Source organism: Panthera pardus, unplaced genomic scaffold, assembly GCF_024362965.1.
Source record: "Panthera pardus isolate Hobbes unplaced genomic scaffold, ASM2436296v1 HiC_scaffold_16, whole genome shotgun sequence".
In the NCBI taxonomy this organism is placed as follows: Eukaryota; Metazoa; Chordata; class Mammalia; order Carnivora; family Felidae; genus Panthera; species Panthera pardus.
Window position 1 is genome coordinate 2,651,457 of NW_026526721.1, and position 22,738 is coordinate 2,674,194.

General features: G+C 55.4%; 1 protein-coding gene across 3 annotated transcripts; it reads right to left on the reverse strand.

Annotated features, from left to right (window-relative positions):
- Positions 1-22,644, reverse strand: RRP1B (ribosomal RNA processing 1B). 3 transcript variants are annotated; one of them, XM_019432620.2, is made up of 16 exons: positions 22,430-22,644; positions 15,276-15,358; positions 13,673-13,730; positions 12,290-12,375; positions 11,663-11,724; positions 11,184-11,313; positions 10,259-10,323; positions 9,639-9,820; positions 7,837-7,928; positions 7,112-7,209; positions 6,186-6,205; positions 5,386-5,514; positions 4,213-4,877; positions 2,137-2,292; positions 1,043-1,106; positions 1-264 (listed from the first exon to the last, which is right to left on the reverse strand). In XM_019432620.2, the coding sequence occupies exons 1-16, from the start codon at positions 22,557-22,559 to the stop codon at positions 71-73; spliced, it is 2,214 nt and encodes a 737-aa protein (XP_019288165.2). In that variant the 5' UTR covers positions 22,560-22,644; the 3' UTR covers positions 1-70. The 3 variants fall into 3 exon arrangements, with proteins under 3 accessions (XP_019288165.2, XP_019288163.2, XP_019288167.2); XM_019432618.2 differs by having other exon boundaries at positions 5,386-5,517; XM_019432622.2 differs by lacking the exon at positions 15,276-15,358 and having other exon boundaries at positions 5,386-5,517; positions 22,430-22,543.
- Positions 22,645-22,738: the final 94 nt, after the last annotated feature.

Genomic DNA, 22,738 nt, shown 5'->3' on the forward strand with positions numbered 1-22,738 from the left:
CACCTTTTCAAAGTTATAATTTATAGAATATCTGTACAAAAACAGTCTCTAAAAGGACTCTGCTGCTGCCCTAGAAAAAGTCCATAGCCGTGGGCCTTCTCTTTGGCGTGGCGCTCAGCGGCTTCTTGGTCCCCAGGGGGGCGCCGGTGGGTGAGCCGGTGGCGGTCTTTAGCACGCCGTGGAGGGGCCTCTGCTCAGGGTTGAAGGCCACTCGGGAGGGGCCCGTGGGGCTGACCAGGATACTCTTGTCTGTCTTCTTGAATTCTGTGGCGGGTGAAAGCAAGGCCACGCGTCACCAGGACCCGCATCTCTCCGTCCCTCCCGCCCGCCCGAGCAGCGTCCCCCGTCGGTGCTCTCGCCGCTTCACACCGCCGGTGGCCTCGCGCGGGCTGGGCCGCTCGCTCCGTCACGAGGCCCTGCAGCCAGCGGGCCGGGAGCTTTTTGAGGGAACGGGAGTCCCTATCGAGGATGCCTCACGGGAGCGCGTGAACAAGTGCCGAGGACAGCGCTGGGGGGGGGGGGGGGGGGCGGGTTCTGAGAGGGACTCTGGGGGCCCGGTGGCGGCGGAAGGCAGACGGACCCGAGGCTCGAGCGGATGCAGGAGGAGCCTTTCTCTGCAGGTGACCTGCCACTCCGGCCGTCTCCAGCTCCCGGGACAAGGCCTCCCTGACGGTCCCTCCCCACCCTGCACGCGCACACGACTACTTGTGGTCCCTACGAAGAGTCAGGTCTTAAACTCATCGTGTACTTTCAGAACGTGTGGTTTCCGTTGAACCGAACCAAAGCAGTGAGCGGCACCAACACCAAAAGCAATGAGACGAGACTGTCTCTCTTTTCCTGTCTCCTCGTGGGCAGGTGACTCCACGTGTCAGGAGAGGCAGCTATGGCTGGGGGGCCGTCAGATGCCCCCAGGCTCTGAAGTGTCTGAGTGGGCAGGTCCGGGGACACAGCCTCCTTCCAGAGGCCCCGAGTCCCCACGACCCTTGCAACTCTGGACAGCAGGACATGCAGGTGCCCCGCGGGAGACGCGCCCCACACTCACCCGCAGTCGTGTTTCTGTTCAGCCCGAAGGTGACCTTCTTGGAGCTTGAGGGCGTCTTGTCTCGCTGCAAAGGGAGAACAAAGGGGAGTAAGTCGGTGGCGGTGGAGGCCCCGGACCTGGCATCTCTGGCCACATAGCGGCCTCGTGCTACGTCCTTGGGGAGGGAAGCCGAGCACGGTGGTGTCTAACAGCTTCTAAGTGACGGCAAGCAGCTCGCACTTCAAGGCCGTGAGGACCCCACCCACTGAGTTTTAGTTTTAGCACGTACGTGGGACGGGACCACGCACCGGGACGGGCTTTTGCTCAGGGGGCAGGACGCGCCTCCCAGAGCCTCCCAGACTCATCTCGGTGTCCCAGCAATTCATCAGTTAACTAAGTCGTTTCTCATTTGGGAAACTCCTGGACGTGGACCACTCTGCATGATGAAGCACCTGCCTTTGCTGCGTGGATCCCACGATTCCACTCTGCACCGTAAACGCTTTACCGGAGGAACTAGTCCTCTGTGCGCCAAGTCTCAGGCCCTCAGGCGAGTGTCCCTACGACGCCCTACCTGGGACTAGTTAACATGGCAGTCACGGGTCCAAGGCTATTTACACAGCAGCTACTCCCCGGCGAGCCTGTGCACCGGCCTGTCCCTTGATCCGCAGCACTCAGGGGCAGCTGGCAGAGCTGACCCTGGGCTCCACGACAGCCGCCGCCCTCTCCCGCCACTGTGACGGGGACAGTGCCTGCTCCTCCCCGCACCTGACCAGCCCCGAGTCCTGGGCGAGGGCCCTTGTCCCGGTCCTCCCCGTCCTCTAGGCCCGTTTCGTGAATTCTAAGGTGAGGCACCACCCACCTCACCTGCAGGTGCCCTGACCAATCCCTCAGTCCCTCCCAGGTCACCAGGAGACAAGCCCCAGGACTGCTCGGGCCCTCTGCCCAGCAGACCCGGGCTCCCTGAACAGGCCCCCAAGTGCCATGCCGTGGGCAGAAGCAGAGTCCCGGCGCACAGGGCCCCAGGCGTGGCCTTTAGGCAGGAAGGGGCTGTGTGGCTGTGGGGAGGGCGGAGGTGGGGGCAGGGGGGCCCAGGGCGCTGGGCAGAGCTCACGGACCTGCCCGGCAGGGCGCACAGAGACGGCAGAGGCACTGCTGCTCTTGGCTTTTCTGAAGAACAGGGGCTTCGGTAAGAAGGGGGTGTCGAACCTCACGAAGTCATTCTCCGTCCTCAGCTGCTGCTTCTTTGAGGGGCTGAGAGCCCCCTCACCGCCCTACGTGAGGGAAGGGCGAGAGGAGAGGAGAGGAGAAGGGAGGGGAGGGGAGGGGAGGGGAGGGGAAGAGAGGGGAGGGGAGGAGAGGGGAGGGGAGGAGAGGGGAGGGGGGGAGAGGAGGGGTCACACCCAAGCACAAGGAGGTGAAGCGGGACGGGGGAAGGGGTGCGCACGCAGCCAGGCGGGGCCCCCAGGATGCAGCATCTGTAGCTCAGACACCCCACGCCCGCCGCTTCCCAGACGAGGTTGACGGCACCTCTTCACGTGGCAGGGCGCAGTCACGCGCACACGACGGCTTTGCTCTCGTGGCACCGTGCCCACCGGGCCAGAGGGTGCCTATCCTCCCACCCACAAGACCCGCCTTTGTGTATCTTTAAACTTAGGTCCCCTGTTCTGAGGATTTCTGCCTTTCAAAGGCCACCTGTTAAGTAATTCATTTTCTTTTTTCTTTTTTAAAGTTTACTCATTTTGAGAGACAGAGAGAGCAGGCAGACGCAAGGGGCAGAGGGAGAGAGAGTCCCAAGCAGGCTCCACCCTATCAGCGCAGAGCCCAACGAGGGGCTTGAACTCACGAACCACGAGATCACGACCTGAGCCGAAACCAAGAGTCTGACGCTCAACTGACAGACCCACCCAGGCGCCCCCATTTTCTCATTTCTGATCCGAGACATCATCCTCCATTGAAAGTTCAGTAAGAAAGGGCAAGGGTGACATCTAGTGAGGCCCTGCGGGTCCCTTACGGGCAGATAAGGAACATTCACTGGGTGTCTAACAGCTGACCAGCACCCACGGCAAGGACCCCGCTCCAGCTCTGGGGTCCCCGGGGTCCGGGAAGCCCAACGTAGCGGACGTCGCGTTGCTAGCTTCCACCAGGTCTTGGTGTTCCTAGCTGGGGAGCGGGCTGCCTGCCCTCGCAGAGCCCACAGCGCTGCCGGCGAGGGGCAGACCCGGGGGGCCTCTCTTGCGGACCTTCAGCCCCACTGGCAGAGACACAGGGCCTCGTTTGGGAGGAAAACCTCCCGTGACCCCGGGGCTTACTTCGCGGTAGTTCTAATCCTGAGAGAGGCTGCCAAGGGCCGGAGGAACGAGACAGATTTCCCTGATGTTCTCGGCAAGGAAAGAGCAGCAAGTGAACGTGTGAAGGGCCAAGGGGCGATGGTACAGGCGACAGAGCTGGTCAGGGAAAGGTCAAAGGTGAGAACAGGCTTCCCGGAGCCCGCTGGAGAGTTCCGAGGGCTTCCCCGGCGAAGACTCGCTCTGACCACAAGCTGAGCTAACCGCTCGGAGACGCCGTCGTTCTGGGATCAGCACATAACCCGGCCCACTCAAGTTCCCGCTGAGCAAGGCCTCGGCGAGCTAACCGCGCACGGCAGCGCCGGCAAGTGCCAGAGCGGGACGCGGTCAGCAGGCCTGTCCTGGAAGGGCGGGGAGTAAATACTGCGGCCTCGCGGCTCACGAGGTTTTCGCTTCTACCACCACCGCTGAGACGTGAGGCCGCCCTGAGCGGCCCCCACGTGACTGGCGTGGCTGGTGTCCCAGCGGAACTGTGCCGTCACGGGTACAGATGCCTCCCAGAGCTTGACCGCTCGCTTACGCTGGCTCAGACGTATAAGCAGAGGCGGCCTCTTCGTTAAAGAGCACAAGAGAAGAAAATCCCGGGCCCCGTCTTCTGCCGAAAGGGCCTGAGGACCGGCCAGGAGCTGATGATGAGTCGAGGCCAGCGCCTGACAGCGACTCGGTCTGTGCACTTACGCTGCGGGACGGCGGCGCCCCCCACGGCCGTGGGCACGACGTCCCGGCCTGGTGCCCACCCTCCCGCAGCCTCGGAGAAGCCTCATGGGGGACGGGGAGGGCCACCGAGAGTCTCGATCTCCTCGAGGCTGGACGTGCCCCCCACCTGCCCCGCGACGGCGGCCTTACCAGAGCCCGGACGAGCCCGGCTTCGGCCTCCAACCCTCCGCGGCGCTCCAAGTCACACGTCTCTTTCACCTTCTTTCTCTTTTCCAAGATGGCGGCTTTCTGATGAGACGGGGCGCAGAGGTCAAGGCCGCTGGGCTCCCCCTTCTGTTTCTTCGGTCTCCTGCCCGGGGGCAGGCCGGCCGGCCGGCCCTGCTGCTGGGGTGGGGGCCAGGCCAGCGCGGGGGGGCCGCTGCCGTTGATCGGGAGGGCTCCGAGCGTCCTCTGCCTCTTCTGGACCGGGGCTCCGCTGGCAGGGGGTGCCGGAGGGGACGGTTCCCGGGCCTCGTCCCCCCGAGGCAGTGGTGGTGTGGACTCCGAGCTCTCGGCCTGGACCCTCAGGCTTCTCTTCCTCGGTCGTTTCCTCTTACCCTGCGCTGGGGCGGACCCCGAAACGCTGTGCTCCTGGGGGCGAGGGGCAGCTGGTGCCCCCGGCTCAGCCGCAGGCATCTTCTGGGCTCTTCCCGGACTTCCCTCCGGCTCCCCGCCCCCGTTCTGTTCTGGGGGCAGGGCCGGAGCCCCCGACCCTAAATGCTCTGGTTGGAGATGGACCTTCCTCCTCTTTTTCCCTTTTCTCTTCTGAACACTGCCTTCGCTCTCCTCTTCTTCAGCAAGGAAGGACTTGTTTCCTAGAGACACACACGCCAATACACAGGTGCCCACGGCGGGGAGACGGCTTCCCCGTGTCCCACCCCCAGAAGGGCCCTGGCCCTCCGTGTCCCCCACACCCCGCAAGCGTTGTCGTGGGCGCGATTCCCTGTCCCAGCTGGGACCACAAACCCTCCTAAGGCCTGTTCCCACAGGGATGGGACGGCCATCACCACGGTTTTCAGGCCCTACACTCCCCACGGGCCTGGGGCAGAAACAGAACACAGGCTCCCGAGGGCGGGGTCTATCTGGTTCTCCACCTCCTTGCCACCACCCTGAAGGGGCCCGAGGAGGAAATGAACGCTTGTAGCTTAGGAGGCTGTAGCGGTTCCGCAGAAAACAACACACATTCAAAGCTGACGCTCGGCTCTGGAAGGACCTAGGGAGACCCGGCCCAGCCTGCCAGGGCTGCAGGGGCGCACGCCGCTCCCCGTGGGCTGCCCGCATCCTCCACCCCATCCCGCATCCACGGCAAGCTGTGCAGCTCACCTCCTTCTTCCTCCGGGTCGCTTTTCTCTAAAAGTTTATTTCCTTTTTTCTTGTGCTTTCCTCTGTTGAGCGTTTGGTCATCTCCCTCAGCAGAAATGTCCTCAGCAAAACTGAGCCGGGATAGGCTGCCTGCTGGACACCAAAGCCACTCTGGTCAGCTTAGAGACTGGCAGACTCTGTCCCCACCTGACACGGGAAGATTCCCCACCTGAGTCCTGTGTGCTCATCTGGGCTCCTCACCGCCTCCCCAGCCCAAGCCTGCCAGCTACCGATGGGGACCGCGCACAACGGGTGACACTGTGGGGCCTGCCCGTCTCTGCACCGCAACCGGGGTTGGGCAGCTGCCCCCCATTCTAAGTGCCCAGGCGCACGGGGGGCTGGGGGAGCCACCAACTCACACGTGTCCCTGTGGACAACAGCTTTGCTCCAGGGGCTCAACTGACCACAACAAAGGAAAGGGGCCCCGAGAGCTTAACTTCTCTTCTTCCTAAGGAATCAAACTGGCACCTTCCTCGACCACCAGAAATCCTTCCCGCTAAGACAACGATGCCCCCCTCCCTCCGGCCTCAGGTCTGGATCCGCTGGGTCCCCGGGACGGGAAAGCGGGCCGGCTGGAAGAGGCCCGGCACCGTGGCTCTCACAAGGGCCCTGCCGAGCTGACGCCTTTCACAGGAAAAGGCTGCTATGTCTTGTGTTCCCAGTCAGTGTCACTCAAGCCCGTGTTTCGGTATCTGGCGTGAGCGTCTCAGTGGGGCCCTGCTCACGTAACGTCGTCAGGGGTAATCCTCAGACATTCTCACCTTCGGAGAGATCCCGAAATCTGAAAGAGAAATCAAGAGAAGTTCTGAGAAACCCCCTTCTTTCCATGCTCTGCAAACACCTGCACATAACTTTTAAGATGTGCTATTTGGACGTGTGTTAAGTTCACTTCCTTCTCCCTCTAGAAGGGGAGGCTTGAGGCAAAGGCCCAAAGTGGAGGACGAATCGCCCTCAAGGCCAACATCCTCCAGGATGTGGTGATCCAGAGATTCTATCTTGGTTCGTTCACATAAACTGAAGAGATGAAAACTTCCTTCTTCAGGTTGAAGCTGCCCCTTCTCTTCTCTGTTCGCCCAGAGGAGAAAACGCTCCACCCGGTGCTGGTGTCAGGACAAAAGGGTGAGGGGCCGCGTGCTGGCGGGAGGCAAGGACTCCGGCGGCAGAGCACCGGGGAGGGGGGCGCGGACAGCAGGTCTGAGTCCAGCCCTGCCACCTGGTGGCTGCGGCCTCGGGCCAGCCGGTTACCTGCCCTGTGCCCCGGCCGGCCCATCTGTGAGGTCAGGAGTGACAGGTCTTACGGGGCCTCTCCGAACATGACATGATGCATGTCAAGTGCCCCGAAGGGCGCCTGCTCCACAGAGGACAGTTAACTTCGGGTGCCCCCTGCCGCCAACCACGGTGCTCTGTGCCAAACCGCCGGGATGGCCACAGTGACACCCACTACCACATCTGGCCCGGCTGCGGTGGGGGTGAGGGAGTGGGTTCTCGAAACCCCTGCCCACCTCGAGAACACCTAAGCAGCATACTTCATGCCCTCAGGACGCGGCCCGGGAGGGGAGCTACGGGCACGTGAAGCATCCGCTGCAGAGGTGGGGGGGGGGGGGGCAGCCACGTGCGTGCAGTGCTGCTCTGGCTACAAGCGAGGAAGGCCGGGCGGACGTCAGCGGAGCGCCCGCCAGTCACTCACTTCTTGATGAGTTTGGAGAGACGCTTCCTGTTGAAGGGAGGGGTGTTCTTCCTGTTGGTGATTTCCAGGAGTCGGTCAGCAACAGCCTTGTAGTCGAACTGCGTGAGAACAACGAGACGTAAATGAGACGTAAACCCGCAGCCAGACCGCTGACTTAGAAAGTCATTCCCACTGCTAAGAGAAAGCAGCAGCGTGGATTCCAGAAGCATCCAGCAACAAGACGGTCTTATCAAACACAAACGAGTGCTAAGGTTTGGTGACCAGATGGTTAAGCAGTATCTTTGAAAAATGTGCTGTTTGTTCTTGGGGAAACGATTCTTTATCTGCTTTATTTATTTGTTTATTTAAACAACAACAGCGACAACAAGACCTGTGGGAAAGCACACCACATAAAGTTTGCCTGGGTGTGTGCTTCTTCGCAAATTCAGCCTCGGTGTCCAACTCACGCTCGGTGACACGGGAACCTTTCCTTATGGGAGAAGCACCGAGCTGGCCTTGTCGGTACGAATGGAACAGATCCCAACGGTTCAAGCCAAAGCGAAGACTGACATCTTTCAAAATTCTGTCACGTTTACGTTTGTCTCCAATAAGCTCGTGTAAGGAAGGTGACTTCGGCGAGTGAAGGGATTAAAGACGACTTAACAGGCAGGCCTCGTGGATAATGAGCTCTGACCCTAATTCCCAGCCGGCCGGGCCGCTCCACGGCAAACCTACGTCGTACCGACCTGGAGCAGGGGCCCGGCGTCCTCCAGGCGCCCGCCGCCTCTCGCCCCGTCGTCGCGGACGCCGTCCATCCCGGAGCGCTGCTGGCTCAGTGCTGTCAAAACACACCCAAGACGTAGCTGCAAACACAAGGCAACGACTTCTTCCGGAGGAGCCACTGCCTCACTCAGCGTCTCCTTGCAGAGAAGCCCCTGCAAATACACTTATGATCTCCCCGAAGAGTCTCGTTAGAGGAACTCTGGGAGAAAGCACACATCACACATTCTGCCTTTTAATCACATCACAGACACATCAGCTGCCGCCCTCCGCGCCCCCGGCCCAAGGCCAAGGGGTCGACCTGCGGTCGTGGCAAAAATCTACACCGTCATCACACTAACTTCTCACGGAGCTGCTGCAGGAGACAAATTAATACCGATGCGACTCGTAGCAGTCAAAGGATAATTCAAGGAGCGCTGAGGCCCATGAAGAAGTAGATAAAGACTCACAATTTTTCAAATCCTGTGAGTTCGTTAGTGGTGTGGCCTCAGGGCACAGCCTGGAGAAGAGAGCAGGACCTTGTGCTTGCTAACAAGCACGACAGAGGGGCGTGGGAGAGCGTCTCTGGTTCAGACAGAAACCTGGTGCGCAGGGGTGAGCCAGAGACAGGTCCCGTGACCACACGACACTTGCTCAAGGTCATCTGATTAATTCTGTCACCTACGTGGAATTTAAGATGAGACTTTTTCTCCCTTTTTAAGATAATGATTTTTCTGGTTAAAAACTAATGTATGGTCACTGTGGAAAACTTACAACAGACAAAAGTACAAAGAAAACAGAAGTCACCCATAACTGCCACGCACGACCAACAATTGACATTTTGGTATCTTTCCGGATTTATTTTTATTTTTTTAAAGCTCATGTATTTATTTTGAGACGGAGAGCAAGAGAGCACGAGCAGGGGACGGGCCAAGAGAGAGGGAGAGAGAGAACCCCAAGCAGGTTCTTCACTGAGTGTGGAGCCCGATGTGGGCTTGAACCCACGAACCGTGAGATCGTGACCTGAGCCGAAATCATGAGTTGGACGCCTAACTGACTGAGCCATCCAGGCGTCCCTCTTTCCAGATTTTTAAAGGCACAATGTTAAAAACACACTTGGCTCCTTGTACAGAGAGAGTTTGGTGTTCTGTTATTAAAAAATGTGTAGATTAAATCCCATTACTTTTTGAAATCTTTGCTTTTTAAGGGCTAAATGACATTTCAGTGCCGCGCCGAGACGCCGTGAACCACCGCCAGATTGGATGGGCTGCAACTTGGGACGCAGGCTCCACGTGCAGCCGCTACAGACGCAGGAGCAGTCCGCACGGTGTCTGCACGGTGCCCGCCCACAGCGAGTGTTATCTACCCAAAGCGAAGGAGCCCTGGAGGGACCTGGGAGACCAGGCAGCAGAGCTACAGAAACAAGCGTGTGTTTGCAATGTGACTGCTGAGGACCCCCTTGCAGATACAAGTCAACATTAGGATGTTTTAGACATCCAAAAACCCAAAACAATAAAAACAAATAAAAACCAAAGGAAGAGCAAAACAATGTAAAACCTTCGAGGGAGTCGTGGTCCCGGGAGAAGGCACGTGCCCGCCACCCAGGGCCCCTGGGCAGGTGTGGGCCTTCCACGCAGCTCCGCGCCCTTTCTCTGGGGGAGCCCACGGCCGAGCCACCTGCGCTGACCTCCAGGTCGTAGTCAGCAAGATTCCAGCACATATATCAAAAAGTGCTCATCCGATGAGAACTTTGTGTAAAAAAAAAAAGACTGCCGCAGGAAATTCTTACCGGTCTTCTTTCTACTGACGGTTTGTCTCCACACCACCTCGTTTTCAGGCGTTTCTTCTTCAGAGGGCTCACCCTCGCCCGCCTGAGGCTTCTGTTCCTCGAGGGTCTCTTCAGGTCCAAGAGGAGACTGGTCCACGATGACTTCAAGAACACCCCTAGCTATAGTCTGCACCAATGTCTGGCTGAGGGCGTGTAAGAAGAGGGACGAGAAGCTGGTTACAACAGAGGGCCTGGCCCTGGCCCGGGAGGGGTGTGGCGGGGAGAAGCCACCGGGCACCTGGTGTCACCCACTGCCGTCACCCACCGGCTGCCGCGCTCCAGAGCCGGCCAGGTGCGGCTGTGGCTGTGCAAGGCCGGGGGTGGGGCTCGTGCTGAAAGCAGGCAGGGCTGTGGCCGAGGGAGGGCGGGGCTCCTGGAGGCCTGAGACCACACCGCAAAGCCAGTGGAGCCCAATTAGGATTCCGAGCTTCCAGAGTCCGGCTTCCAGAAATTCGGAGCTCAGCCGTCCCGGCTCTGGATTTTAACCAGCCCAGGTACTCACATGGCACTTCACAAGTTTACCACCATCACCCACAATGAAGCACCAAATGAAACAGAAAACAAACACGGCAATCACTTACTCCTTAGTCTTGGCAGCGACTTTGCAGAATGGATCAATGAACCTGAGATTCTGATCTGCCAAAAGCTGAAATTTAGAAACAAAGTAGGGAAACAATTAGGGGAGAAAAAGAACCTTTGCTCCTGATAGGTCCTAGAGAGAGGAAGCATTTGCAGTTTTCACGTAGGCTGACGAAGGTCAACACCTCTCCCGGAGAGCCGCTCCCAAGATCCGCTCTGCGTGAATCATCCAGACGCTCTGGGCCAGGCTAAAGGTCATCTAAGGGTCACGGCTGTCTTCCAGCCACCGGGGCATCAAAGAACCCCCCCCCCATCAACCCATGCTGCTCTGCGTTCTCTCCCTTACAGACAGGCTCTGCTCGGACACCATCGGAAACTGTTCGGACCGAGGAACTATCCCTGCTTTCTTTTAATGAAAAGAATACGTGTTCGCTGCGGAACACTCGTAAAATAGTGTGAAACTAAAACAATAAAAAAGGCCTGGTAATTCCAAATGCAGATGATCACCTGCAGGCTAAAAACACATCTCCTTTCCCGCACTGTCCATTCACGCGTAAACAGCGTGGGAAGAGGCGTGCCACTGGCACTGTGGCGTCTGTGGCTTTTTCCCTCCTGCTTTTTAAAGAGTCAACACCGCGAGCACATCCTGCTGTTATGACTGGACTGTGTAAGCGGCTTTCAACTGTTTTACAAGGAAGCCTTCCGAGAGCGCCCTCAGTGCACGATCTTCGTTCACGTGCCCCACTGGCCGCTTAGGATACATTCCCGCACGGGGAAGGGTTTGTCAGGTTGGGTGGGAGAGGCGCTGGGGACACAGGTGGCGACAGCAGCCTGTCCTCCGCCCTCCAGGCCCACGTGGGGAAGAGCCAGAGTCCGGACCAGGCGAGCAGCCGTGTCACTGCCGCTGGCGGGAAGTCTGCTCCTTACCTCTCTCCCTCCCACTTTGGACAGTTCGTCCAGGTAAATGCCGATGAAGTGGAACTTCACTCCATCAGGAGACTGGCTCTCAGGGTGCAAGATCTCCTTCATCAAGACGTCTAAGAATAGCTTGATTCGGCTGAAGAACACAAAGCACACGGCTCCGTTAACCGCAGCGTGGCCGAAGAACACAGTCACGTTCACCCCCGGGGCCACACCGCCTAACACGACGCAAGGCTGAAACAGTCCCACGAGGGAAAAGCAGCCACCGAAATCCGTCTGAAGTGCGGCGTGTGTGCTCAGCCCCTCGAGAAGCCTCTACCAGGCTGTGAGCTCTTCACGCGTGGGGAGCTCTGCCTCTCACAGCAGGTAAGAGAACGGGAGGCAAAGAGGAGCCACTTCGTACGAGCTCATGGAAAGGCTTGAGAACACACTGCTACCTCGCAGGTTTCGAGGCTGCCCAGTGCCTTCCCAGATCCTTTACCGACCTTTCTTCCCAGCCATTTCGCTTCAGAACTTCAAAGGACTGCCTCAGGACCAGACGGATCAGCTAAAGACGGACAACAAATTGGTTACAAAAGGAAAAGAAAGGTCAGTTGGCACAGCAAAGACCCCAATGGAACTGCTACAGCCTGCATCTCCGAAGTGAAAATATCGTCACGACAACCGCATTTACCTTTTCTTTTTCAATGTTTGTTTTGAGAGAGAGAGAAAGAGAGAGAGACAGAGGGAGACAGAATCCAAGCAGTCCCCACACTGTCAGCACAGAGCCCGACGCGAGGCTTGATCTCACGAACCGTGAGATCATGACCCGAGCGGAAATCAAGAGTCGGACGCTCAACTGACTGAGCCGCCCAGGCGCCCCGCATTTACCTTTTCCTTTTCCGCAGAGAGTGTTAACTAAGGATCCCAAACTCCTCCCCAACAGCTGAAAGAGCAGAGCCGCCTTCGAGCACATATTCAAACGCCCTCCCTTGATCGCGTTACCTCTCAACACACTAAGCCTGGAGCCCCCTCTGCTTCACAGATAAACCTTTTCCCGTTGTTCTCAAGACGCTCAACATCCCCCCTTCAGGGGCTTCTGAAGCAGACGGGGTAAGGTGCTCAGATCTTACCATATAGTACTTGCCCAGGCGCAGCCGGTCTATCCCCTTCCACTCTCGATTCATCGTTTGCCAGAAGGTTTGAATGAACAGGTGTTCTGCAGTGAACAAAAGGCTTTGAATGCTTGGTGTTCACACTCATGCGTTACCATAAAGCAAGAAAGTAACAGAGAAACAAACTAGCATCCCTTGTCATTTACCTTCTCCAAGGGTTTTCGGCAGCTATTTGGTCAATAATTAAATACGCTCGGTGATTTCCTTCGTGTTTGAATAAAAACCTACTAAGACAGGAAGGCTGGTACTATCTTGATGTTCAGCTACAATGCTCTGTGTGGCCTTTGTCTTTATTGACTTACAAGGCCAAGTCTATTACAATACTTCTATTAAATATTTTACTAAAATATTTTTGGTCTATTAAATATTTTTATTAAAAAAATATTTCTATTAAAATAAAAAACTCTCTGAGCCACATCTACGGGCCCTTCCCACCCACCTACACCTAACAATGGATCCAAAGCCCTTAATTTTGATGAACACTTGGACGAGCTGCGTAGAAACTCAGCTTTTTGTTTCATGTTCTGTGTCAGCTGGATGAGCTCTAACAGAACATTCTATTTTTGTCTTCTGGGCCATGAAACTACCACTTTTCCATCCAAAAATAACTGTTGATTTTCTTGGTTTGTTTTACTTCTTTTTGCATAATTCTTTCTTGATAAGTGAAAACCTAGACGATATTCCACGTGCGGAAGTCGGCTGGGACCTGGCTGAGACCTGGACAGCCACTGGGGTCACTAAGGCCGGGTGGACGGCTCTGCTCCAAGGAGCACCAAGCAGCACCCACCAACTCTGCCGTCTGTTTCTTCCTTTGTCAGTGATCAAAGCCTGAACGTCTCAGGAAGAATTCACCTCTCCCTCCGCTCTTCTTGGTACAGCGGGGCTATTTTACGGTTTATTACCAATGACGACCTCAACTGGCTCCGGTCACCAGGAGGACAGCCAGGCATGCTGAGCTTATAGCGAACACGGGCACAAGCACACGTGGCCCCTGGGAGTGTTAAAGCAACTCAGAATCTGGAGACTCTGGAGATTTTCATTTCTTAAACCACTGTTTTGAAATCTTTTGAGATGTCACCCGTGATTCAACCGCACAAGGTGCCTCTTTTGTTTGCCCTCTTTTGGGATCAACATCTAAGCTCATCACGGCTCTCCCACAGGGAAGGTTTGTCGCCTGACATCTGCACACTGGAAGGAAGCCCCAGGTTCACGTACAACAAGCCCCCTGGAAAACTGGAACTTGAAGGAAGGAGAAGAAACAATATTGCCTAGTTTCCTAGGCAAGTTACCAAAGCTGATGAACAAGAAAGTTTGGAAAGTCATGAAAACATCAGGACTTACGGGCCTCCGAGTTGTTAACAACGTGGACGAGCTGGGAAATAGTGTTTGCTAGCTCCTCCTGCAAAGGCGGGGTCGGGGAGAGACAGCGGGGTTATTAGGCGGCAGCACGGAGAAGGGGACAGCACCGCAGCCTGCTCTCCTCCCGCATCTGCTGGGGTCTGGACCTCCTGTCACGTCAGGATTTGAGTTTTACCGGACGTGGAACTTCTGATCCCAGCGGACTACAACGTAACATGTCCGTGAGGGTCACGCTGCCTGGTTAGAAAAGTATCTCTAGCTTCAGCTCCAAACGAGCCGTCAATTCCTGGCTTCAAAAATATAGACCTTAAAGTGAGATTCTATTCTAAGCCCCCAATCCCGGAACACGGGAGCCGGCGAGGGGAGCGCCGACGGGTAGACCCGGGGACCGCCACTCCGCAGGGGTGCGTGTGGAACCAGGAAGTCCTGTGCTGGGCTTGCTCGGAGGCAGGCTGCAGAGGCGGGGGTGGGGGGGTGAAGCAGAGGTTAACGGCTCCCCTCCAGGCTCTGTCCAAGGCAAGGGGTCAGGTGCAGAGCGCCTGCTACAACGCAGCAAAGCTCATTTGTGGGGAGACTTGGCCGGGCTGGCTCTGAGAAGAGGCCCACCCTGGGGAGCGTCAGCGAGAGAATCCTGTTCACAAGTTACGAAAGAAAAGAACAGTTCTCCTCAGCATTCCTTGCGCTTCACCTGGCCTCGAGTCCTCCTCCCCCATTTTAACTGAACTCCAGACTGGAAAATGACGCTCTCGTTCACGTTTTCTTCCTCCGCTAAAGCCGTCGGCTGTTACTTTTGAATGTAACTTACAAATATTTTGCCCTGCTGTTCTACTCAAAATATGTTCAGTGCAGTAAAAGCAATAAACCAAAGCCCGCTACTACGCGGTCTGGGAAAGTGGCAAAGTTGCACGTTAAAATCCAGACAAATACAATCTGTGGCGTTTTATCTATCGAAGCGTTTCACACCGCGTTCCTCAAGGCTTAGCCTCCACTAGCTGTTACACACCAGAACAAAGGTCTGCGGACACCGAAAGCCGTTTCCCTACAGCGCCTTGGTGGTGGGGCTCAGGGTGCTTGGCAGACGGGTCCAGAAGCACGTGCACATCTGTGCGTCTCCACGGACTTCGAGGGTGGGATGTCGGGTGGGGGGCCACCGCTTGCTTTACAGAGATCCTGGCCCCGGCAAGGTGGCTGCCTGGTCCTGGCACCCACTTAAATCATGGCAGAGGTGAGCCCAGAGCCCGGTGCTCACAGGCTCTCGGACTAGTGCCGTGCCCTCATCGACCACGAATAATAGAAGAGGAAACAGAAACTAAAATAAGTCACGTGACACCTACCATGGAACCAGCCTATGAAAGCATGACAGCGAAATACCCAATCTCCCTTTATCCATATTCTTTGTCGTTTGAAAAGGTGACTTGGGCACCGTGTCCCTCTCTAGATGGACGAGAGGTGGGCAACTGAACCCCGGGCGGTGACTGCGAGCTGTTTCTGTGCACGGGGGACCGACACAGCAGGGAACGAGCAAGCCCCTTCTATCCATCTGGGCCACAACACCCAGCCAGAGGACAAGGGAACTGTGTGTTACCTGTAGGAGGGGTTCGTCCTGCACCCACATGCAATAGAAGAGCCCTTTCCATATTTTTAGGAGTTCTTCTTGACTGAAACCTCCTAGGGGACAAAACAGCACAGACGTCTTACTTCAGAATCCTCCCATTTCCTGTCCCAGCACCTCGCGCTGCCTCACGGGCAGCGACAGCAATACCACATTTTCATTCTTTCGCCCGCAATGTCTTTTTAAATTTGAGGCACACACTTCCTTGTGGTACAAAATAAACACACACAGGCCATGTAGCTTTATCATCTCATCCTGCACACCAACACTCTCATCAGTCTTACAAAATAACACCGCAAATCCTACGAAAGATGAGGATTCGCGTCCCGTATACCCGGCCCCACGGAAACCGGCAGAGCCCTGGGATAGTTGCAAGGATACCTTTTTAAGGATCCTGCCAAGAGGTCAAACTCGGCGAAACCCTGATCTCTTTCCCTCCTGGTTATGGTTTTCATTTACTGGGCAACGATAGCCTGTTTGAAGGGACATCAACCTGGTCGGCCTTCTTCTGACTCATTTTCAAGCCCCGTACCATACCTCTGACTGAGCTACATCACACATAGCCTTCTAGGTCCTGGGCAGACCCCAGGTGTCACGGAGAACAAACACAATCCTCGAGTCTTGGGGCATGTTGCAAACGGCCTGTGTTAATACTTCACTAGCAGGTACTAGGAAAAATCTTTCGGAATATCGAAGTAGGACAAACGAGGTAAACCTCACAAGTACCTCACAATACGCATACGTTTGGAATCAATGTAATTTCAACGTACCAAAAGAGAATTAAAAAGTGGCAAACAAATCCTTTTTGATGTACTGAAGTTTACTTAGTATATTCGGAGTGAGCTTCGTACCTTTAAAGATATTTACATACCTAGGTATTGGTTTCCAAGTTATTGAAGACCTTTCTCATATCAACAATTTTATTAGGGCACATTTTTATTCTTTGTGATAGTTTCTCACTTAAAATCCATATACCAGAAACTACAGCGAAGTTTATTACAATACATTTCCTTTAGGGGTTGGGCAAATCATGTGGCAACTGCCCCCCCCCCCCCCACCCACGCTTGTTATGGCACAAGCCACGCCTGGGCGCCTATCGCTAGCACAACTATGGCGCCGGTGACTGATTCCCCCGGACCCCCAGATCGGAGACCGCCGCAGTCAGGACCACAGGAACTCTGTCAAAGTGACCTGTACTTACATTCAGTCCTGTTAAGACTAATGAATTTGGGGTTGGGGCAAGGATCACCAATGGCTGGGAAAGCATCAGATGAAAAAGCACAGTGGAACTTGGAATGGATACATGAGGCCGGCAACACCCAAACCTACTGACCCATCTGGGCCCGTGACGCCCGCTGGTCCTTCGGGGCCCGCAGACCCGACTCTCCATTCAATGCAGGATGTAATGCAAAAGAAGGGCACAGCACCCCCCGGTAAATAGTCTCACCGAAACGAACCGACATCATGTCGAATCTATTTAATATCAGCTTGGGGGGAAATACAGGGGACAGAGGAGTATGTCAAGTGAGACCATGGCATGTAGCTAGCAAAACCCCAAACACGAGAGACTCCATGGGGCAAATGGCGCAGTTCCTACAACAAGCAAGCTGCAAGAGGGAAAACCACGGATGGGCGCCGCAGACCGAACGACCACAGGCAAACCGGGTCCTGCTTGGATTCTGATGAATCCTAGAAAAATGGAGATGATGACGGGAAAACCCAACAGATTAGGTATTTCACATAAAGGAGTTTTTTTAAGAAAGATGTGATAAGGGTACTGTGGTCATGTTAGAAAGAGTCCTCATCTTTTAGAGATACATACTGAGGTACGTGGGGAAGAAATGAGATGTCTGAGATTGCTTCCCAAGGCTTTCGTGGGAGGAGGAAGTGGGCAGATGACACAAACCGGGTATTAACAGATGCTGCAGCAGAGTGACGGGTACACTTTTTATATGTTTGAAACAGTCGTAATAAAAAACAAGGAAACAAGCACTGTATGAGGTCACCACAGCGTTACCATGGGCTGTTTCAGTTCTCTTTGTGTAGAAAACTCTTCACAAGGGGACTAGAAAGCCATAACCACAGGCAAACTTACGAGCAAACAAGAATGAACGTCGCTGGTTCCTGTGTGAGGCCTGGTGCTGGGTATCCCCGTTTCTGCCATACCGTTTGCCCCTCCAGCGCTGCCCCCTACCAGGCAGGGCCCAGCGGGGGAGGCAGGGGTCTAGGTGGGGCTCGCCAGACACAGAGGGGAGCCGGCAAGCTGGGCTTATTCCAAATTAGCCTGAGTCCTCTTGGCCACAGGGCTGGTTCGAGGCACAGACGACCTCCTCGCCGAGGCTCCTGCTCAGGCTTCAGGAGAGTCGCTCTCTCCCAGCGGACTGGAAGGGGACACAGTCCGCACCTGCACTCGGCCACCGTGCCACGTGCTGGGGAGCCTGCCTGAGAAGGGAGCCGATCTAGGGGAGCAGAGTCCGCTGTGTAGGAAACAGTTCTGGCACTATCAGTCGAGCTCCTGCATGAGGCTGTGCTTGGTTTTTCCCCTTCAAACTAGTCTGGCTTGGACATTCTGTCAAGTTGTAACTGAAAGAGTCTCATTCAATAACACACTTTTATTGCAAAAAATTCCTATTCGTATATTACACCAGAAGTTACACAATCAAAGGTGCCTTGTTCACTACCTCCTGGACCCCAGAGGGACCACTGCTATCTGCCTGAGGTACATCTTTCCATCCAGATCTTTCCTGTGCTTCGACATAATACTTACATGCAGCACAGAAATGCACAGATGCATAGCTGTGTATACAACCCGAAAAGCATCGCATGTTCTACATACTCCAAATTCTGGCCTTTTTCACTTAAAAATAGCACCGTGTATGTTGATCTCCGGAGGATTGTTCTAAATGCACCCGTGTGTCAAATCAGCACCGAGTGACGATGCGACAGACCAAGTAACTGTGCCGAACCCACGCCTGTAGGAGTTGGAGGTGCGGCAAGCTCTGGAGAGGCTTATGTAACGGAAGACTGGGGATTTCAGCAGAGTAACAGAGCGACAGCGGATCCCAGACGGCGGGCAGGAAAGGGGCTGCACGTGAAGACATATTCTCAGTGTTTCATCCTACGTGAGGCAGCAAAAGTGTGGTGGTCACAAACCCACGGTGAGGCCCCAGCTTGCTACTTACTAGCTGTGCCGCAGCAGAAAACCGTCAACGAGCCCGTAGGCCTGTGTCCTCGCCTACAATACGTGCACGGCTTATGGTCAGGGACAAAACTGAAAGCACGTATGAGAAGCGCTTCGTAAGAGTGAAGCACGACCCAGTTGGCAGGTGTGAGGATTGTCTCGTGTTCTCCACCCATAGGCCACTGGAGCTCTCTTCCCTTTGCAAACATGTATTTTCAATACACGTAGAAAAACCACTCATTTTCACCCAGGAGTTTAGGCGGTAAAAACCAACTACCAGTTTCTTTTAAACTTGTTTTTAAGTCTTTTTAAAATGTTTATTTACCGACTGAGAGAGAGAGAGAAAGGGAGAGAGAGAGGGGGAGGGAGAGAGGGAGAGGGAGAGGGAGAGGGAGAGGGAGAGGGAGAGAGAGAGAGAGAGAGAGAGAGAGAGAATTCCAAGCAGGTCCGTGAGGAGCCTGATGTGGGGCTCGATCCCAAGAACCACGAGATCATGAGCTGAACCAAAACCAAGATTCAGAGGCTTAACCGAATGAGCCTCCCAGGCGCCCCTGGGGTTGAGTTTCTTTAATTTAATGTCGCTTAAGTTTCTGGCAACAACATAGGTTTAGTTATTTCACAACAAACGGGGTGAACATGAAGTGAGACATGGGCTGAGTAAATTCCAACAAGCTGTGAAATGAGAAAGCCTGACGGCCACTGTCAGCGCACGATGAGCTCAGGAGCCATGTGAGGTGGGGGTGAGTCCACACCAGGGTCAGTCAAAACATCCACAGCTCTTGGGGAGCCTGGGTGGCTCAGTCGATTAAGCGTCCAACTTTGGCTCAGGTCATGATTTCACGGTTTGTGGGCTCGAGCCCCGCGTTGGGCCCTGTGCTTGACAGCTCAGAGCCTGGAGCCTGCTTCCGATTCTGTGTCTTCCTCCCTCCCTGCCCCTCCCACTCTGTGTCTGTCTCACCCTCTGTGTCTGTCTCTCAATAATGAATAAATGTTAAAAAAAAAAGCAAAAACAAAAAAACAAAACCACATCCACACACACATCCACAGCTCTCATTTATTCTCGCTTCTCGGTCCAGGAACCCCCAAACGTGTCAGAATGAAGAGACACTTTCCCCATCACTGTATCCGAGACCCCGGCAACTCTCAGTTGTACAGTTATTTTATGTGTCACCAAATGAAAGAGGGCAAATAAAAGTCACAAGGTGGACTTCAAGATACATCTCAGTTTCTGTAGATGTCAAATGTGTCAAGTTGCAGAATCGATAAAACTGGGGGGGGGGGGATTTGTCTCTTTTGTTCACTGCCCTATCCCTGGGGCCAAGAATAACAATAGCACGCAGTAAGTGCTTTGTGTTTGCTGAAGACAGACGGATGATCTCTCGTGAGTAAAACCACAAACAGTGGTCATTCTGTGAGTGCTCTGTGTGAACAGTTAAAGCACCAGAGCAACATTTAGCTCCTTTAAGCACTACAAACATTTCCGGTTTGTTTCCAAAATTACAAGGCTACGGGGGCGCCTGGCTGGCTCAGTCAGTAGAGCATCTTACTCTTGATCTTGGAGTCCTGACTTTGAGCCACATGCTGGGTGTAGAGATTACTTAAAAACAAAAAATCTCACAAAGCTATTTATGTTGCTCACGGGCAGTTCTTTGCATCAGTAACATTTGAGATTTTATTTACTATGCCCGAGACAAAAGGCAACAGACTTCGGGCCTGCCGGTGAGATGCAAATGTCAGGACAAGTTATTTCCCACCTTGCATCTCACGTTGATGGGAGCATAGTGGAGGCAGAGGCCTTGCCTATTTTGCCGCGCCTACGACATTCGCCTTGCAGCTCCTCTTATGCAGGCCCAGCGTACTCCACGCAGCGTGGACATGGTGGCAAACAAAAGCGTGAAACAAATCACTCAGTGTGATGGGCGCAGAGCAGACAGGACCCTGGGGGCACTGGTGTAAACCCCCTGGCATCATGGCCCTGTGTCCCCTCAGCATTTCAGATCCTGAGCCTGCTCATCAAAAAGGTTTGAGCAACAGGTTCTGTCTGGCCATCTTGGCCCGTATGTACTGCATCTGGCCTCTCTTCCCTTCTTGTGTTCAGACAGGTGAGTCCGCGGATGCCTGCACGTGCTCCCACTGCTCCCACTTCCAGCCAAGCAGACAGACTGGAAACTTCCACCGCCGGGTGGGGGGGAGGGGGCGCAGAATGATACACTATGATACACTAACAGGTTAGGAAGAAGCGACCTAAGTGTTGCCACTGAGACCCACTGGATAGTTTGGAATCCTGGAGGGGTGGGGTGAGATGGGAGGCAAGGCACTCTGGAGGAAGCTGTGTTGAACGGGATGCTAGGAGTGAACAAGAGAAGCAAAGGTAGAGAGCTGAGAAACAATGCGGACCCAGGACGAAGCAGTCACGTAGGGGCCGAGGTAGGAAGAGAAAGGGAGGACGGACCATTACCTGCAGACCCGGAAACCCAGGGACGTAGGTGACGTGATCGGAACCGCCTTAGGAAGATGGCCCTGGGCTGGTTGGCGGAAGATGGGTTTAAGAGCGGCGCCGACGGAGTTAAGGAGGCTGGTTAGGAAGTGATCAAGTTCAGAGGTCTGGCTGAGATGAAGGGGGTCTTCAGTGAGGTCAGAGGATGTCAGACGGGGAAAGATGGTAGAAGCAAGACACAATGGGTGAGGGGTGGGGAGCGAAGATCCGGAAGGAGTCTAGGCCGTCACCACGTGTCCAGCCAGAGTGAGCAGAGAGTGGGGACAGCATCCAAGATACGAGAACACAGGCGGCAGACGAGAAGCAGGAGAGAACGGGTTTTAGGGGGAGGAAAACGAGTCACCTGTGGGCCTCTGAGTCCGAGGTGCCCAGGGGACACCCCGGCGCAAGTGCCAGATCTGCTCTAGAGACTTAGACTTAGGAACCTTCAGTGTACTGGGGATGCCCGAAACCATGTGAATGAAACCCCTCAGGGAGGTCCCTAACAGAACTGAAGTTACGAATTCGGTCCTCATTCCTTTCTAGCAGACTTCCCATCAGACTGTTATTTTCTTTTCCCTGGGCAGTCTTTTTGGGATTTCTCCTCCAAACAAAACAAACTAAGAAAGTCAGTACTGGGATAGATAGTACCCGTTCTTTCAAGTAGACTCTAAATGCATTAGCATTAGCAGTAAATCCAAATTCATCCCTGCACAACGTAAAAGCTCCACCGCCTATGATAGTTCATGCTCTCTAGGGTTTACAGACCGCACCTTGGCTCAGGTAAATGAAATCCTTCAACAGCACCCCACTGCAGTTAAGAAACGAACTAGAAGGCCCCGTGTGACCTGGCCACTGCTGTCTTTTCCAACTTTAAGTCCTAACACCCTCCCCCTCTCTCACTTAACTGGTCTTCCAGCCACTCCTAGGGCAGCTTCGCTCTTCTCTCCCGCCTGTTGGAATCCGTTGAACGTCACCCAGAGGCCTTCCTGGAACAGCCTATGTAGAGGAGCTCCCTCTTCCCGTGATTTTCCTTTCCTTGCCTCCGCTTGTAAAACTCTCTTTTAGTTATCCAGCCCCCGCCCCGATTTACCAGTGCAACTTTCAAAGTAGGGATTCTCTCCTCTCCTGTAACTCCCGCACCTCAGGTGGGTGTGGGTCAGATAAACACGTGCATCAACGGAGAGCACAGCAGAAGAAACCGGGCTCAGTTTGGTGACTCAAGGGGCAGGCTCGGGGTCGGACAGACTCGTCCACTCCCGGCTTCGCCACTCGCCGAGACCACCTCGCCCCTGCGGGCTGCAGCCCCTCCACCGTCACACCCGGCTGGCCCCAGCAGGAAGCGGGTCCCACCGCGCGGAGGCACACAGGGCCGCGGCGGGAGTGCGAGTCCGCGCCCGCCGCTCCCCCGGCTCCCCCCGGCCCCCCTGCCCGGCCGCCATGTGGCGCGGCTGACCGCCGGGCGCCCACCTGTCTCCCTCTGCGTCTTCACGCTGATGTACTGGCGCAGCTTCTTCACCGCGCGGTCCCGGATGCCCTTCTCGTGGGACGCCAGCCGCTGGGCGAACTGGAGCTCGGCCGGCTGCATGGCGGGGGCCATCGCGCCCGCTGGACCATCCCCGGCCGCAGCCTCCCGCCGCCCGCAGCCTCCCCCCGCGCCGCCGCCGCCGCCGAGCAGCCCGGGGCCGCGTCTGCGCAGAAGGCGGCTCGCTTCGGCGGCGGCGGCGGGCGGGGGCGGCGCGCGGGCTGATGGCGTCACAAAGGCGCCGGCCACCGCTC